Source organism: Apus apus, chromosome 20, assembly GCF_020740795.1.
Source record: "Apus apus isolate bApuApu2 chromosome 20, bApuApu2.pri.cur, whole genome shotgun sequence".
Taxonomy (NCBI): domain Eukaryota; kingdom Metazoa; phylum Chordata; class Aves; order Apodiformes; family Apodidae; genus Apus; species Apus apus.
Genome location: NC_067301.1, coordinates 7,146,783 through 7,164,176, shown reverse-complemented (window position 1 = coordinate 7,164,176; position 17,394 = coordinate 7,146,783). Strand labels below are relative to the sequence as shown.

The 17,394-nt window shown below is 47.3% G+C and overlaps 1 protein-coding gene across 15 annotated transcripts in view; it reads right to left on the bottom strand.

The window, feature by feature from the left end:
* Nucleotides 1-17,394, bottom strand: part of EIF4G3 (eukaryotic translation initiation factor 4 gamma 3) — a 152,682-nt gene that overhangs the window by 36,394 nt on the left and 98,894 nt on the right. For all 15 annotated transcript variants that reach the window (XR_007891356.1, XM_051637339.1, XM_051637340.1 and 12 more), the window contains 4 exons: nt 14,204-15,052; nt 5,552-5,640; nt 3,235-3,484; nt 496-653 (listed from right to left, as the gene is read on the bottom strand). Coding sequence is in view for 14 of the 15 variants with exons in the window: in XM_051637339.1 (XP_051493299.1) it covers nt 496-653; nt 3,235-3,484; nt 5,552-5,640; nt 14,204-15,052 (1,346 nt within the window). In the remaining variant the exon portion in view is untranslated. The remainder of the gene's footprint in view (nt 1-495; nt 654-3,234; nt 3,485-5,551; nt 5,641-14,203; nt 15,053-17,394) is intronic.

Genomic DNA, 17,394 nt, shown 5'->3' with positions numbered 1-17,394 from the left:
GGAAACAACAAAGGTTCCAATGAGGCCAAACGTGGAGTCGAGAAAATCACATCAGTGGTGAGGCCAGAGAGGAATCACCCAATTCTTGAGGGTGAGGGTTTCAAAGATCTTTTATCAGGCCAGCTCATGAACAGTGACACAACTGTTTCAGACCCAAAAAAAAAGAGTTTGCCCAAAAGCTTCCCTGCACTTCCTAACCACAGAATAAAAGACACTGCCTCCCTGTTCAGTCTTGCTTTGCTTATATCCATTCTCTTCATGGATATATAATTTTAAATTTTAATAACAACCCAGCAGAACTTAATCCAGAGAGAGACCACTAAAAACCCTTCAGTTTTTAAATAATCTGTGCACATTCACTTGGCACCAACAACCTCCATATGAAGCATTTTGCTATGACAGCAGCTAAATGCTTCCCCTTCCCAAACAGACTGCACTGAAATGGTCAAGGAATGAAGCATTAGGCATCTTTATTAAAAAACCCATGGCACTCACCTGTTTTATTGGCTCTCCTCTCACCTTGTCGAGCACCACATCACTAATGGCAGGCAGCCCCTCGGGCTTCTGGATACAGGCAGGCATGAACTGGAAATCCAGGAGGAATTCCCGGTCATACTGCTTCTTCCCCTCTGGATCCAGGGGCTTCCACTGCTCTATAAGGAGAGAAGCTGCCTGAGATTCCTAGAGAACAAAGCCCTCTGCTCTCCGAGATGCATTTCAGGTAAATCCAAAGGGAAGAGATTGCTGCTTGTTTTGGAAATGTTACTTTATTTTGATTGTGAAGGCGAGGAGAAGGATACACCTCCCAGCCCAGGAACATCAACAAAGGGGAACTTAGAGCCAACTCCAGCTGCTGCCACACATGGAACTAATCACCAATCCTGCTTTTATCCCACATTTTAACTCTGACTGAGATGACTCTGTCATCTTATTTTAACTCTGACTTCCATGCTCTGGTGTGACATGATGGAACGGGAATGATTCCCAGTTTCTGGGTGAAAACGTAGCAGTTAAAGCACTGGTTTTGTGTAAAAGGGAATGAGAAATGCTGAGGAGAGCACCACACAGGACAAAAAGTTTCTTTGAAAATGTGAAAGCACCAAGTGTTAAAACAACCACACTTGGAGAGAACAGTGGGAACTGAAAGAAAACACAGGACCACAGGCCAGGCTCTCAGAATTACAACTTTTCACCTGTTTTTTGAGGGTTTTCTGGGCAGGAGAACTGCAGAGCAGAGGATCTTGCCTGATGCAAATCAAAACACAAACCTACAGCCTCTTCAGCCCAGGGAAAATCACCCTCCAGTGGCTGACAGACAGAATTTTGTTTTGCTGGCCACACAGTTTGTCTGGAGTCAGAAATGAAATCAGGGGTTTGCTCAGCAGGCAGGGGGACTAGTCAGGCCCCTAAGTGGGGGGGACATTTTGATTTGAAGGAAAATATCTGTATGAGATGCCACTTTTGCTTTCCACTGGTGCCAAAATTTATCCAGCAGCTCAGTTTGCTGTTAAGGTTTTCTATTATTTCCTTATTTTAGTCTCTGATATTTTAGGTCTCTGGGTTCTCACCATCCTCATCCCTGCAGGGGCTACAAGCAGGATTTTAATTCAACTCATGGATTTTAATAACCAGGAATGAAAACACACATAAGTAATTACAATTTTTAGCAATTTGTGTAGTTTTACTTCTACAGAGCTTCGGGATAAAAGGGTGCAGAAAATGGTTTGGCTGGCTAGCTGTGTCCCAGCCAGAATTCCCAGCCAGCTGCCTATCCATTGTGCCACAACATGCTCCGTTTATCATGGAAAAGTACCAACAGCAACCATAACCAGTTTCAATGTTCAGTTTCCTTCTCCTGGGAGGAGCTGAACCAGCTGTTTTAACATGAAAAGCAGCCGGGCAGCATCACAGGCAGCCTCTGCATCCCCAGCGAGGGGAGATGGCTCCTGCAGCCACCCAAAAAGGCAAAAATCCCCCTTTTTAGACAGAGCAGAGCTGAAATTGAAGATTTTTGCCCCAAGTGGCCAACTCCACTTAGCAGCAGACAAGTTCACTGTGTGCTGCTTTTCAAGGGATCAACCCAACCCCTCCAGCTGAGCGGAAGCACATCCAGTCCGACCGGGATCGTTCTGACTGCATTGAGTGTTTCAGAGAGACAGCTGATGCATTATGGATTAACTTCACCATGTGCTTAACTAATGAACTGGGAAGCTCTCCTCAGTGTGTGGGAGACTATCAAGAGGCTTCTACATTTCTCCTAATGATACAATACCACCAAATTAATAAAAGAAAGGCAACTCAGGTCTTTGTCAGAACAAAGCAGTGCTGAATTAACAGCCATGAGGTAATCACTTAATGGTGCTGCTCCTTCCCCATACCTTGTCCAGGCTCTCATGGTCCTTCCTTATTTCGTTTTATATTCTTTAACCTCTGAGCTCTTAAGAAAATTACTAATTTATCTGGAGGGAGCTTCACCTGAGTAAGAAATGGCTTAAAAATTTGTAGCAACTGAGAAGTAAGTCGGTCTCAAGGTCTCTCAGTTAACAGAGGTTCAGGTCTACACATTAAATATCTCCATATTTAACAAAACATCCCTTAGGTAGCCAACATCCAGTGCTAAACAACAAAAGGACTGAATCCTGTGAGCACACACTGAAATTATTTCATCAAAATACCTGCAGGCTCACAGTTAAATGGCAGAGCCTGGACTGAAAAACATGTGCTTTTTCTCTTTTCCTTTCTCTTCTAGATATCTTAAGATCTATGCAACTGTTCAGCCAGGAAATTAAACCTACATAAACACATACACTCAGTTTTTGTACCCAGTCAGAACCTTCAAATCCCTTCTTTAACAAGTACATCCACTTAGATGGACTTTCTCGGATCATTTTCAGCTGTTGATCGCATGGGAACCAATTCATTGCCATTTCCACTCTGCTACAGCCAACACCCACACATATAATAAATTCAAGGTATGGGGGATTTTCTCTTTTCTTCATTCCCACCAGCAAGCGAAAACAACTTTCCTGTTGTGCTTCCCCTAAAAGTGTCTCAGAGCCTGTTGGTTGATGGATCCCAGTGGAGCTGGACACAGTGAAATGCTGTACCAGCCCGTCTGACTCCTTCCAGCCCCACTGGAAACATCTTCCATTTGGTGGGGAGGGTGTAAGCAGCCCTTTAAGGAGGGAGGAGACAGAAAACCAAGGAAGCATGGGAGGGTGAAACAGGATTTACCTGGTTTGTACTGGCAGGCTGGCCCTTCACTGGAGCTCTCTGTGCAGCCCGAGTTCCCGTCAGTTCCTTCTCCCTCTGAGACGCTCTCGGCGCCGTTCCGCACCGGCTCTGCTTCCTGCTCCCCGTTCTCTTCCACAGGTTTCACTTTTTTAAGCTCCAAGGGGTCCCTCTCCAGTTGAAACCTGTGGCTCATTTTCTCCTGCTCAGATTCAAGTACTTTGTCACCTGAAAGTTCCTCTTCTACTTTAGGCTGAAGCACAGATGGGGACACAGAGGTTACGTTAAAAACACTCTGTGAAAATTCAAGGCACACGAAACGGTTCTTCATTTATTCATCCAGCATTTCTGCCTGGATCAAGAATGAATATATATATACATATATATATATGCATCCTAAACAGCAACAGGGAGAGCTGGAACAACACACAGAACAACTGGTTGCTGTACTGATTCCTTCCTGGAGACAACCCCTGTCAATTAACAGTGCACTGGAAAGACCTTGTGCTGCCTGTGAAATCCCCAGGAGCTACTGGGATGGGATGAACAGTTAAGCCCCCTGGCACAACAGCCACGGGCAATCCCAGCCTGGAAAAACAACTTCCCTTTTCCCCTCTCCTGCAGCTGCTTTTAAGGGAATGCTGCTCTTATTTTGGGGGGATCCTTCCTTTAGATGTAGGCTGCTAACTGGAGCAGATCCCAATCAAGAAGGTAACGTGACTAACAGCCACAATTTCAGCATCCTGGTTTCAGGAACAAACCAGGAATGGTATCCCTGGCTGTTGGTTTTAAAGTTCCCCAAGGAAACAGTCTTGTTCTCCATGCAGAGGAGGTGGTAGGAACGTGCTTCTCCTGGGAGAAACCCCATCCCAGGTAAACAAACTGGCTGCTGCAGCCCCAAAACATCCTTCTCTCTCTGGCTTGGAAACAAGCACAGGGATGCTTTTCATTTCCTTGGATTTTCCAGTCATCACTTTGCTGTTCAGCACAGACCAGCTGGTGGCACATGGCACCCTGCACATGTTTTAAGCATCTGCTCCCTCAAAGAGAGGGGAAAGCACCTCTACACCATTTGCAACATGGAAATGAGCTGTTCTTCTGCTTCAGTCCAGGAACCACAAGCACTGGCCTACACCAAGGTGAAGCTCTGGACTGGAGACTGACCCTGCAACACCAGTTTTTGGAGAGGAGAGGTTCAACTATGTTTGTGGGAAGGGAAAGTTGGGGAGGGAATCACAGACAAATCATAACTGAGGAAAAACTGGGAGTGAAGCAGCACTGCTGCTCTGCCTCACATCTGGACAACATCAGGTTTTATATAAGCATAGGGCAGGCTGAATTATTACCTTTTTACTCTCTTAGTCCATTTCTGATTTATTCTAACCCAAACTTCACCCAGGATATTAAACAAAGAGATTCCTCCTGCAATATCCCTACCAGAACAGCAGTAAGGGAGGGTTTTATTACTCATCTAATTACTGTAGAGGTGGTTTTGCCTGAGAACTTCAAGGTTTTTCTTTCCCAGTTTCTCCATCAGGTGGTCGCCAGGAAAACTAACCTTGGGCTGTGACATTACTATGACATCCCTGGGCAGCAGAACCTGCCAAATGTCCCCACAGCAGCCAAGGACCCAACGGGCAGCGTTAAGGGATTCAAACCCACTTTTATAGAACCATAGAATGGTTTGGGTTGGAAGGGACCTTATAGATCATCTAAATCCTAACCCCCTGCATGGGCAGGGACACCTCCCACCAGACCAGGTTGCTCAGAGCTCCTTCACCGGAATCATGGAATCATAGAATGTGTGAGGTTGGAAGGGACCCTGAAAGGTCATCCAGCCCAACCCCCCTGCAGTGAGCAGGAGTATCTTAACTTGATCAGGTTGTTGAGAGCCCCATCAAGCCTGACCTTGAAAGTCTCCAGGGATGGGGCATCCACCATCTCTCTAGGCAACCTGTTCCAGTGTCTCACCACCCTCACAGTGAAGAACTTCTTCCTAATGTCCAACCTAAATCTCCTCTGCCCCAGTTTCAGACCATTGCCCCTCATCCTATCACCACATGCCCTTGCAGTGCAGGAAGGACAGCAGCTCCATGTTCTTGAACACTGGGAGCCACTAAATTAGACAAAAAGGAAGAAAACTGAAGAAGTCCCACTAAAATGCTGGCAAATATCACAGCTCCACACACCACTTCCCCCCAAAAAAAGTCTGCCCTGGACCCTTGTGAGAAAACCAGGAACCAAGGTGTCCAGAACTCAGTTTAGAGACCTCAATGTCATCATTAAATTTGGATTAATGAAAAGTGTGGCTCCTTCTTACCTCTGTTTCTGCCTCTATCACCTCCTCAGTGGCTTCGGTCGGGTCTTTTGGTTTCTTCCACGTCTTTGGTGCAGTTACAGTTGTTTGGGCTGCAATATAAGTTACACCCATTACAACACTCAATTATATGGAGGGAATTTGGCCCTGGGTGATGTGCTTCCCTCTGCTCCACACACAGGGAAATGAAGCAGTCGCAGCCCAGCAAAGGATCCAGCTTGATAGAACCACTTTTTGTTTCAATGAGGTAATAGTGACATTAAGACACAATCATTGTTCTACAAGTTGCTGGTTCAAGCTCAAAATGGCCCTTGTGAGAGCAAAGAGTTTGTTACCTGCACCATAAGGATCACACAGAGCAGAAGAAAATCTTCAGACACTGAATTTGTGTGAAAAATCAAGTATTAGCTGGGAGTGAAGGTTGTACCCCACATATTCCTCTCAAGAAATACTCTAAGAATTAGCCATCATCTGGACTGTAACCACAACCAGGCCAAAAATTCCAGCACCTCATCTAAAAGGACAACTTCTTCCATCTCACAGCAGCACTGGTGGCTCTCCTGATTGATATTTCCATTTCAAAGCAGGTGAACAACTCCCCCATTCACTAATTTCCCTGGCCAACCCCTTCAAAGAAAACACCAGATAATATTCCTAACATCAGCAGTGATTTACTCTCATCACTTTTTCCCCCCCTGAAGGGTAAAAGAAACCACACCACATATTAAGGAGATGAACCCCATTAATCCAATATGCTTGTTAATTTGATGCAAGTGCTACCAGCTTCAAACCTGACACTTGGCACACATGGACATGTAACACAAGAGCAGACACAGAAATTAGTTCATGACTGAAGTTTACTACAAACAGATTTTTCAGCTTGAGCCTTTGGTTTCCAGCAGATACTGTGGAAAAACACAGTGTGCACTTCTTCTATCACAATGAAGTATGATTTTGGAAGCTCTTCAGCTATGGATGGACAAAAGAAGAGCTAATAAAGGCCTATTTTGGTCTAAGAGCAAAGAGGAAACTGGATTTGTTACATTCCCACTGCCCCCCAAAAAGCTCTGCAGGAGCCTCAGCAGCTTCTCAACAGTGTTTCCCTACTTGGAAGGTGCCCATGAATTGCAGGAGCACTGAGGGCTGTGGAACCAGGTTGCTGGACCCAACCCATGGCTGAGAAAAGTCATGGAATGGTTTGGGTTGGAAAGGACCTTAAAGATCATCTAGATCCAACCCCCTGCATGGGCAGGGACACCTCCCACCAGCCCAGGCTGCTCCAAGCCCCATCCAACCTGCCCTTCAACACTGCCAGGGATGGGGCAGCCACAGCTTCTCTGGGCAACCTGGGCCAGGGTCTCACCACCCTCACAGCCAAGAATTTCCTCCTCATGTCTCACCTCAATCTTCCTCTTCCAGTTTTAATCCATTCCCCTCATCCCATCCCTCCCTGCCCTTGTCCCAAGTCCCTCCCCAGCTTTCCTGGAGCCCCTTCAGGCACTGGAAGGTGCTCTAAGGTCTCCCTGGAGGCCTTCTCTTCTCCAGGCTGAAGACCCCAACTCTCCAAGCTGAAGGGTTTCATCTTCATGCTCGATGCCACAAAAGCAAAAGTTAATAATTTTAAAAGTCTAATTCAAATACTCAAACATCATACGGTTGTTCACAGGCCTGATGGTTCCTGGAGGAGCTGGAAATATCACCTGGGTGTCTCCAACACTGAGTACCCCATCCACCACAGCACCCTATGGAGACACTTCCAGCATGAAGAGCAGAGCCCCAGCAGGAACCTGGAATGTCCCAGGGCTCAAAGGAGAGCAGAGAAATAGCCAAGAAGGCCCAGATTGCAAAATGGCTTTGCCTTATGCAACGCAGGATCAGCTTTTACTGCTGCTGACAGAGCTTGGCTGCACCCTCCCAAGCTCAGCTGAGTGATTCTCACCACTTTGGGGTGAAATCAGGGTTAGGCGAGGACCAGGTCTCCAGGCAGGTGGTGATTCCTGTGCTTTGGCAAAGCGTGGACCTAAGTGTGGCTCCAAAGTCTGCTAAAATGTAGTGAAAATCTAGTGGTTTTCAAAAGTCAATTTGCTCTTTTATGGCACAGAGTCATGGAATCCTAGACTGGTTTGGGTTGGAAGGGACCTTAAAAATCATCTAGATCCAACCCCCTGCATGGGCAGGGACACCTCCCACCAGCCCAGGCTGCTCAGAGCCCCGTAACGTTTCAGCTTAAACACAGAGAAATAAACTCAGGGTCATGGATCCGGGGTTGGCAAAGGTTTGGGGTGTCCCCTTCCTCAACTGTCACGATGTTACAGGATGTCACCATTATTGCTGCTCAGTGACACATTTTCCCCCCTTTTTTGACAGAAGGCACCTACAGAAGGATGTCGTCCCACCCAGCCTCCCAAATGTGTCCTGCAGCCTTTGCCTTGATTTTATCAAGCAGATCATATTCCTACTTTAGGGTTTCCCTGCATAAGGATGCTTGGCTGAACACTTGGCTTTCCATCCCAAGACCCAGCAGCAGCCTTTTTCAGCCCCCTGGTTTTGTAGCCTGAAGCTTCTTACCAACACCCAAGTACTTCAGAGCTGGCTGGGCTATGATGGTGACACCTCCAGAAACGTTGTTCAATTTTTCCCTTCTTAAAATAGCAGACAGCAAATTTTAAATTTTATTTTTTTTTTCCTGATGACTTCTCATTTCTGCTACAGGAACTGACTCAGTAGGAGAATTTATGATGATAAACTTCAAGTGAGTTTAGGTGCCAACCCTTCCAACCCCAAAACCCCACCAGGACAACAGTGCTACCTGAAAACCAAGTTTCAGCTGGGAGGCACAAGACAAAAGGTGACCAAAAAGGTAACATGTCTGGTTTGGTTCTCAGCAAGGGAGGTCTCCAGGCACTTCTGGTCTCTCTCTCTGTTTTCCTGTCCACCCAAAGTATTTTGTATGCACACCTATAACCAAACTTGTTCTCAAATGGAGGTTCACCTGCTCTAGGGGACCCTGCTCTGGCAGGGGGTTGGACTAGAGGATCTCCAGAGGTCCCTTCCAACCCCTACCACTCTGGGATTCTGTGATCCATTCCTGCCTGCACTCACACATTTCCAGAGCTTGTTTTCAGACACTGTGACATCTTGGGTGGCAGGTTCTTTTGTTGGAGGAGGGACACCAGCAGACCCTGTGTCCTACTGCCTAACCAAGACTGAGAGCTCATCGTTGGTCACCCAGTGATAACAGGAGGGACAATATCAATCTATGTTAGAAGTTGTATCTTATCTTTACACCCTTGCTAAGTATTTCTGACTTCTACTTCTGCTCTTTTCATTCTTTAAGATATTCTCCTTTTCTTTCATCATTTCAATCACGACACAAGTGTGATTCCATCACAAAGCTCAACTGAATTAAATGTTCTCGACTGGGAAGAGCAACAAAATCCTCCTTTCCAGGCTATCCTGGACATCATTACTGGTGGTACCATCACTGCTGGAGCAATCTGCTCAGCAGACCCATTTATTTCTCCAGCTCCATCACGTTCTTCAGTGGAACATCTTTCTGCAGGAGATACCCGCCCCACCGAGGCCGCAGCCCATCCAGTGAGACACAGAAGGCAGACTCCTCTCTGATGTGGGGCCCAACTGCTAAGCATAAATTAATACCAGCTCTTATACTTTTAGGGTTTTTTTTTTAGCCAAAGTGCCATTAAAAACCAAAGCACAGTCTCACCACTGCCTTACAGCTCAGGGGAGAGAAAATCTATTCCAGTTGGCTATGGCAGCAAACCAAGAATGAGGCGATACCTGATTTATGGCTCCTGCTCTCCAGCTTTGGGTGCTGGAGATATTTCTCCAAGATATTTCCAATTAGGGCCCCAAGTTGCTTGTTACAGACTCCACAGCTAAGAAACCCAGGGCCTCGCAGCCACTTGGGCTACTTTATATTGAAATAGGTCTCATAAATTAGCTCTGCAAGAAACAGCCCTTTGAATTCTATGTGCATTAAGTTCTTTTGGCTCCCTGTGTTCCTAGGAGTCCTGCCTGGGACACACATCAATCTCTTATTTTCCTCTTTGCTCCTTGGAAGAGCCATGACAGACAGATAACATCAAAGCCCTGCATTCAGAGCATGTCCTAAAGCCTTCAAGTCTCTGGTAGCAGCTTCCTCTTTAGAAATTCTGCTCCACCAACAACATTTGTCCTCTTTTGTTCCCTGAGCAGGGCTGCTCCCTCACCACAGCCAGCAAAGCTACTAGAGAAAAACCAGAACTTAATGGCAGCATTGGGTGTTGGTGGTGACTTTTAGCAATGTTTTTCATAGAATCACAGACAAATTTGGGTTAGGAGGGTCCTTAAAGATCATCTAGATCCAACCCCCTGCATGGGCAGGGACACCTCCCACCAGCCCAGGCTGCTCCAAGCCCCATCCAACCTGCCCTTCAACACTGCCAGGGATGGGGCAGCCACAGCTTCCCTGGGCAACCTGGGCCAGGCTCTCACCACCCTCACAAGAAATAATTTCCTCCTGATATCTCACCTAAATCTCACCTCTTCCAGTTTAAATCCATTCCCCCTTGTCCCATCCCTCCCTGCCCCAGTCTGGTTTGCAGGCTGAGCTGAGTTTCTTGATAGTTTTTTATTTTCTTTCTTGTAATGAAGATGAGTAGGAATTAACTCTTTTCAAAGCTGTGTGCTCTTGCTCTCTGCAGATAACAGCTCTGCCCATCCTGAAAACCTCAGGACAATCCTTCCTGAGCAGGCAGGAGATCTGCTGCCCCATGATCCCACCAGGGTGAACGTGTCTCCTCTGCCCCCACATTTTGGCTCCAAGCTCACAACTGAAAGCAGCAGTGAGAAACCACCCACCCAGGTACAACCTCCTGCCTGCTGGGTAAAAACCTGCACTTGTCAGTGGTTAAATGCTCTGAAACCCAACAAATCTTCCCCATTTCCTAAGGGGTTGTAAGAAAGACAAAGATGCTGATGAGCAGGCTATGGAGGAACCTGCTGCTGCCAGACACTGAGATTGAACCACTGCAGTGGTTCCCTTTATGCAGGCTCCAACTTGAGACATTCAGTGTAGCTGGAATATAGTGTAAAATTAAAAGGAAAACCAAACATGCTCCAATTTCTGCAAAATAAGAAGAAAACAACAGAGGTGCCTGCATTGTCTGACCTTGGTAATCTGGTGGAGATGTAATTCTAGTGGAAAAGAACAATCAGAGGTTCCTCTGGACACCAAAAGGGTCAAGCTCTGCTCAGCTCTGGTCTCTCCCTGACAACACTGAAAAATTCACTCTCTGGAGCTGCAAAAAAGAACTGCTGGAGAATAAGGATGAGCCTCTGTGGTATGAACATGGTTGTTCAGCACTTCCTCATGGAAAGGGTGATCAGCCATTGGAATGGACTGCTCAGGGAAGTGGTGGAGGCACCATCCCTGGAGGTGTTCAAGGAAAGGCTGGATGTGGCACTTAGTGCCATGGTCTGGAGATGTGGTGGTGTCAGGTCATAGGCTGGACTTGCTGATCTCAGAGGTCTTTTCTGGCTTCAATAATTCTGGGCTTCTGTTTCATTCTGTACACAGAATTTGATGGAGCAAAAAATAAAAGTATAGTTTCTCTGGCTGTTAGGCAGGAGGTGCATTCTGTAAAGCACCTGTGGAACAGGCAAATCATTTCATTCCTCCCTGAAAAGCTGTGGCCTCAAAATCCCAGCAGTGCTGCCCCACCAGGCCAGGGAGGAGGTAGATGAAGGTCTCCTTCAGAAACTCCCCATTTTTAGGCAGGTTGCAACTCTGAAAAGGACACTGAGGAGTAAGTGCTGAAGCAATCAGATGGTTCTTACAGGTCTTGGGCCTGAGTAAACCAGTCAAACCACAAGAGCTGCCATTAAAGGCAGCAAAGGGGTGTGATCTGTGGCCAAACTGCTCTGTAATAAATGGGACACTTCTTCTGAAACCCCAAGGAAACACTGTTAGAAGTCACAGAGCTCAGCTTACCAGCAAGAGTCTGACAAGTTTCCCTTCTCCCAATTTCTAGCCTGTCTCCAGAGATCATAAAAAAAGACTCTTGGCCTTTAGTCCAAGAAAAAAAAAATTACAGCTCTTCCTCCTGATGTTCAGCATCTGTATTTTCCAGCCCATGGCAGAGACATGCAACTCCTGGTCCAGCCTGCACCAGCAGCCTCCTTCAGACCATGGCATTTAAATCCCTCTTCCTCTTTCCAAGGAAGACTTGGAAAATTGCTCTAAAAAAAAACAAAACAAAAAACCAACACCAAACGTTGGCAAAGAAACTCAAAACAGTTAAACATCAGGAAAGCAGGGGGAAAGCCCAAAAAACTGACTCAGTATTTTGCTTTCCTTGAAGCACTGAGCTTTTCACAGCAATCAGAGTTTCAGGAGATCTTTTACACGACCTGAGAAATGCTTCTCAGTTGCCAAGGCCAATGGGTTGGCTCATCTGTGCTGTCTGGCCTCATGACATGAAAGCATTCTAATTAATCATCCATATAATTAAAAGCCCAAAAAGTTGTAAGTTCTTTTTTTTTTTTTCTTCATTTAACCTACAGGACATTACAAAGCAAGAAATCATGGTGCAAGCTGGAACCTGGCTGTGGAAAACCTTATTTACTGCAAGAGTCCCATTTCTCTCCTTTGTAAGGAAATTAATTTGTGTTATGAAGCAGCTCAGGCTGAAAGAACAACAAGTGCCAGAGCAGTGAAGTGACTGAGTAAATGAAAAATGGAAAAAATTAACTGAATAAAAAAACCCCACAACCCCTGTGGTTGGTAGACTGAAGGGATCGCTCTGATCTTCTCTAGATATTGCATTTTATTTAAAGCACATTGACCTAGTGTGGTGTTACACAAACATGGAACAGAATCCCAGAATTATTGAGGCTGGAAAAGACCTCTGAGATCATCAAGTCCATCTATGACCTGACACCATCACATCTCCAGACCATGGCACTAAGTGCCACCTTCAGCCTTTCCTTGAACACCTCCAGGGATGGTGCCTCCACCACTTCCCTGGGCAGTCCCTTCCAATGGCTGATCATCCTTTCCACGAGGAAGTGCTTCCTGATATCCCACCTAAACCTCCTGGAGCAGATTCAGGCCAGGCCCTCTGGTCCTGTCACTGGTTGCCTGGGTAACAGCCCAGACCCCAGCTGATCACAACCTCCCTTCAGGTAGTTTCAGAGTGAGAAGGTCCCCTGAGTCTCCTCTTCTCCAGGCTAAACAACCCCAGCTCCCTCAGCCTCTCCTCCTAAGATTTTTCCTCCAGTCCCTTCACCAGCCTCGTTGTCTCCTCTGGACCTCCCCAATACCTCAAGATCTTCCTTAAAGTGAGGAGCCCAAGGCCAACCTCAGCTTTTCATATCATTTAATCCCTAGCAGAGTGAAGCCCTGGATGCTACTGATGCCATCACACACCTATGACTTGCTTATAAACTACAAAAATCCTCCATTTTAAATGTTACTTTAACAGGAAAAAACCCACAAATCACAACCTACTGTTCCCTCCTCTGTTTCTTGTCCAAACTCCACCCAGTCCCAAGGATATATTTAAATAAACCACCTCAGCTTTGTAGCTCTGAAAGGACTGCAAAACAGGGTGCAAAAGAGGCAGCACATCTAAATGCTTTCACACTGCCAGGGGTGCATAATAGCCACCATTATACTCTCTCCTGCAGCTAAATACAAGTAATTGATTGATTGAACTTCTATTCCACAGTTTCATTTACAGGAAGTCCTGAAAAAAAAGCAGTTTTCTAGAAAAAACACAGCAAAACCAAAAGGCAACAGCCTGGACGAAGCCATGAAATGCTAAAGCAGTGATGGGAGAGGACACTGAAACCAGAGGCAAGTACCAAAACTCAGAGAAACAACCTGGATTTTAAAAGGCAGCTACAGAAATATCCATTTCTGGTAATTTGTAACAAGTCCTTGCAGCTCCTGATCTATCATAGAATCATGGAATGTTTTGGGTTGGGAGGGACCATGAAGATCATCAGGTTCCACCCCCCCTGCATGGGCAGGGACACCTCCCACCAGACCAGGTTGCTCCAAGCCCCATCCAACCTGCCCTTCAACACTGCCAGGGATGGGGCAGCCACAGCTTCCCTGGGCAACTTGGGCCAGGGTCTCACCACCCTCACAGCAAAGAATTTCCTCCTCACATCCAACCTCCATCTCCCTCTCCCAGTTTGAATCCATCCCCCCTCATCCCATCCCTCCCTGCCCTTGTCCCAAGTCCCTCCCCAGCTTCCCTGGAGCCCCTTCAGGCACTGGCAGGTGCTCTAAGGTCTCCCTGGAGCCTTCTCTTCTCCAGGCTGAACACCCCAACTCTCCCAGCCTGTCTCCAGAGCAGAGCTGCTCCAGCCCTGAGATCATCTTCAAGTCCTCATCTGGACTAGTTTCGTTAGCAGAAAACAGTTCTGCCCCGGTGTCCTGAATCCCTTCCAGTTTGGACTTCCAAGATAATGTTCCCCTCTGCTAAGAACACCCTTGCAAAAGAAAATGAAGCTATTTCCTACTGGCATCATCACAGCTAAAATTAACCGACTGGTGGAGACTTTGCTCTGCCAGAGGTGGGATCTCAGCCCCAAAAATAATTCCATGTTTCCTTTAGCCTCCCCATGGTGCCAAACACTGACCTGGGACAGGACTCTTGCTCAAGTTTAAGCTCTGAGCCTCTGTGCTCTCCTCCAGTGCTCCATCTGCTTCTGTCTCTTCCTTCTTTTCAGCATCTTTTACCTCTTCGTTAACAGTAGTTCTTGTGCTCTCCTCTCCTTCTAAATCTCCCTGGACAACAGGGAGGGCACTAGGAGATGGAAGAGGAGGTGGAGAAGGAGTTGTAGTGGTAACAGTAGCAGCAGCAACAGAAATTGGAGGAGAAGGAGGCGGAGGGGTGGGAGGTGGGGTAGGAGGAGGAGAGGGAGGAGTGGGAAGAGCACTGGAAGATGGCACACTTTCCACTTCTGCTGGAGGTGCTTCTGGTGTCTCCAACTCAACAGTCAATGGCGCAGCTTCTGCCGGGGCTACATCTGCTACTGTCTCTGCAGCAGTTACTTTGTCACTAACTCCATTCATTTCACTAATTAGATGAGTGCTACCAGTCACTGGGCTGTCACTGGGTGCTACACTGCCAGGCTCCTTGCACACCTCAGCATCAGCCTCTTCTGCTGGAGAAGGGTCCGATGTGTCCACGCAGGGTGCGGCGTTAGAGCCAGGCATGGCCTCTTCTTCTGGGGAAGGGAGGTCACATTTCTCCTCTGAGTCAGGTGTGAAGGTGGGTTTACTAGAAACAGTGACAACAGCAGCAGGAGAAACAACTGCAGGGGGAGCAGCTGGGGTTGGTGATGGAGCAAGAGGAAGTTCTGGTGGGGTTTCCACTGAGGTTGCCTCGGTCGTCTGGCCAGCTTGATCTTTTTTCTCCGCACTAGGTTCTGGTCTGAGGACTGGAGAAGAAGGTTTTAATACTGGATCTGGTTTTGGCTTCTCTTCTAGGGAAGGAGAAAAAAAGACAATGTTAAGTTAACTCCACTGTCCTGCACTGTATACAAGCCCCCGGGCTGCCCTTGCCTGCATTCTGACCACTATTCAGGGAGCTCTGAGTGTCCATGGAGACGCCAGAGGTACCTGAAGCTCACCCTGCTTCTAAAGGAAAAGTCCTGACAGCTGGAAATCTGAAAATAGAACCCCTGCTTCTATTTTTCTGAACGCAGACTTTGCAGAAAATGCCCCTGTCCTTAACAGAAAAGGCATCCCAGCATCTTACAATATGTGGATATTTTTTGCAGAATCATAGAATCCCAGATAGGTTTGGGTTGGAAAGGACCTTAGAGATCACCCATCATCCAGTCCCAACCCCCTGCATGGGCAGGGACACCTCCCACCAGCCCAGGTTGCTCCAAGCCCCATCCAACCTGCCCTTCAACACTGCCAGGGATGGGGCAGCCACAGCTTCCCTGGGCAACCTGGGCCAGGGTCTCACTACCCTCACACTGAAGAATTTTCTCCTCATGTCCAACCTCAATCCCCCCTCATTCAGTTTTAATCCATCCCCCTCATCCCATCCCTCCCTGCCCTTGTCCCAAGTCCCTCCCCAGCTTTCCTGGAGCCCCTTCAGGCACTGGCAGGTGCTCTAAGGTCTCCCTGGAGCCTTCTCTTCTCCAGGCTGAACACCCCAACTCTCCCAGCCTGTCTCCAGAGCAGAGCTGCTCCAGCCCTTGGATCAGCTCTGCAGCTGAAATTAATTTATTGCTTGACAGAAATAAAAACTACACTTACTTGGATTCTGCCCCAAAGGAGCCTGGGGTTTAAACACCAAGACCTGGACAAGCTCATGTTTGAAGATGTAGGTGAACAGAGACACTGGTGAGAGCACCAGTAACCTGCTCTCTGCAACTGCTCCTCCTCTTTGTAGAAGGGAGAAATAACTCCAGCAGCACGGAGGGGCTGTTCTTCTATGGACACTGTGTCTCACTTCTGCTACTTATAGGAGATGCTCCCAGCTTATGCCTCCAGGTGTTATTTCCCAACTCCCATTACCCATCAGACCAGAGGACACAATCCCCTTCTACTGCTCCCCATTTCAGCCAAGGCACTTTTCCCCAAAGCAGGCCAAAGCAAAAAGCAATTTAAGTGCAGGCACCAAAGAACAGCATCGTTACCTCTTGATGTTTGGGGGCTGAGGGTACCAAGCAGGGTGGGAAAAGACCAGAGAAATCTGCACAAGTATCAAACCAAACCCCAAAAGACACCAAGGGGTCCCTGTTCTTACCCTGTGATTAGCACCAGGCTTTGTGACTCCATCACAGCTCCCAAAGCTCTGCTGCAACTCCATTTAACACACTTATTGCCACCTCTTTAGAACCAAGTATTAGCCAAGGTCCTAAAAGATCTCCAGGAACTCTTGGGTCTCTGCTATAGCCTCTCCTACCTCTGCTTTGAGGACAAGATGCAGACTGTAAGATCTGGCTTGGGGAAGCACCTCAGTGCTCCAGATCTGCAAGATGGATGAGATGGGGATCACTGGCTTGATCACTGGGTGAGATGGGTGTCACTGGCTGGAGATGGGTGTCACTTCAAGTCAGTCATACAGATGGCAGGGACTGATGGTCCCTGGAAAATCAGCTTCATCCTGGCTCAAACCGGGACAATGGTCCAGCTCCAAATCACCGTTAGAAGGTTGGCTTTACCTGTTCCCAGGAAGGGAGCTCCACTCCATCAGCACAAAATGCCCCAGGGCTTTCTGAGCACTGAAGCAACTGGGAACTCCTTCAGGGACACTGTCACAACAGCAAAAAGCAACTCTGGAAAATCCAGAGGCACAAACTTCCCTGTTCAATGGAGGAAATCAAAGGCTACAACCAACCCCAAATAATCAAAACTGAGGTGGAACGGAGCAGGAACAGCTTTGCTTGGTCTTTTCCAGCTCTGCTGGCTTTTCATTTGGGGCTTATTCAACTGAAGGGAAGGGGGTTTTGAAGGAGAACCCATGTGAAACTGCTTGGAGCATCAAGTCCCATCTTCAGGACCAGCTGGAGCAATGAAGGACTTTGCATCCAGCCACTGACAACCCCAGCAGTGCTACAGTGAGGACCACGGCCAACGCAGCCATTTATCAACTTAATGAGGCACAAAGGGAGATGGCTTTGAGGGAGGATGACAAATGAGGGGAAAAAAAAGATGGGAGAAAGTGCCCCAGCAGCTGATTTTGATTCCAAAGGCTCCGTGGAAGAAAAAAGGACCTGGGGAACTGGTTTAGAAAAGAAAATGCGTCACCTCCGATTTCTGGAACATCCTTTGCCAGCGACTCATGGAGCATTCCTGACATTTACAG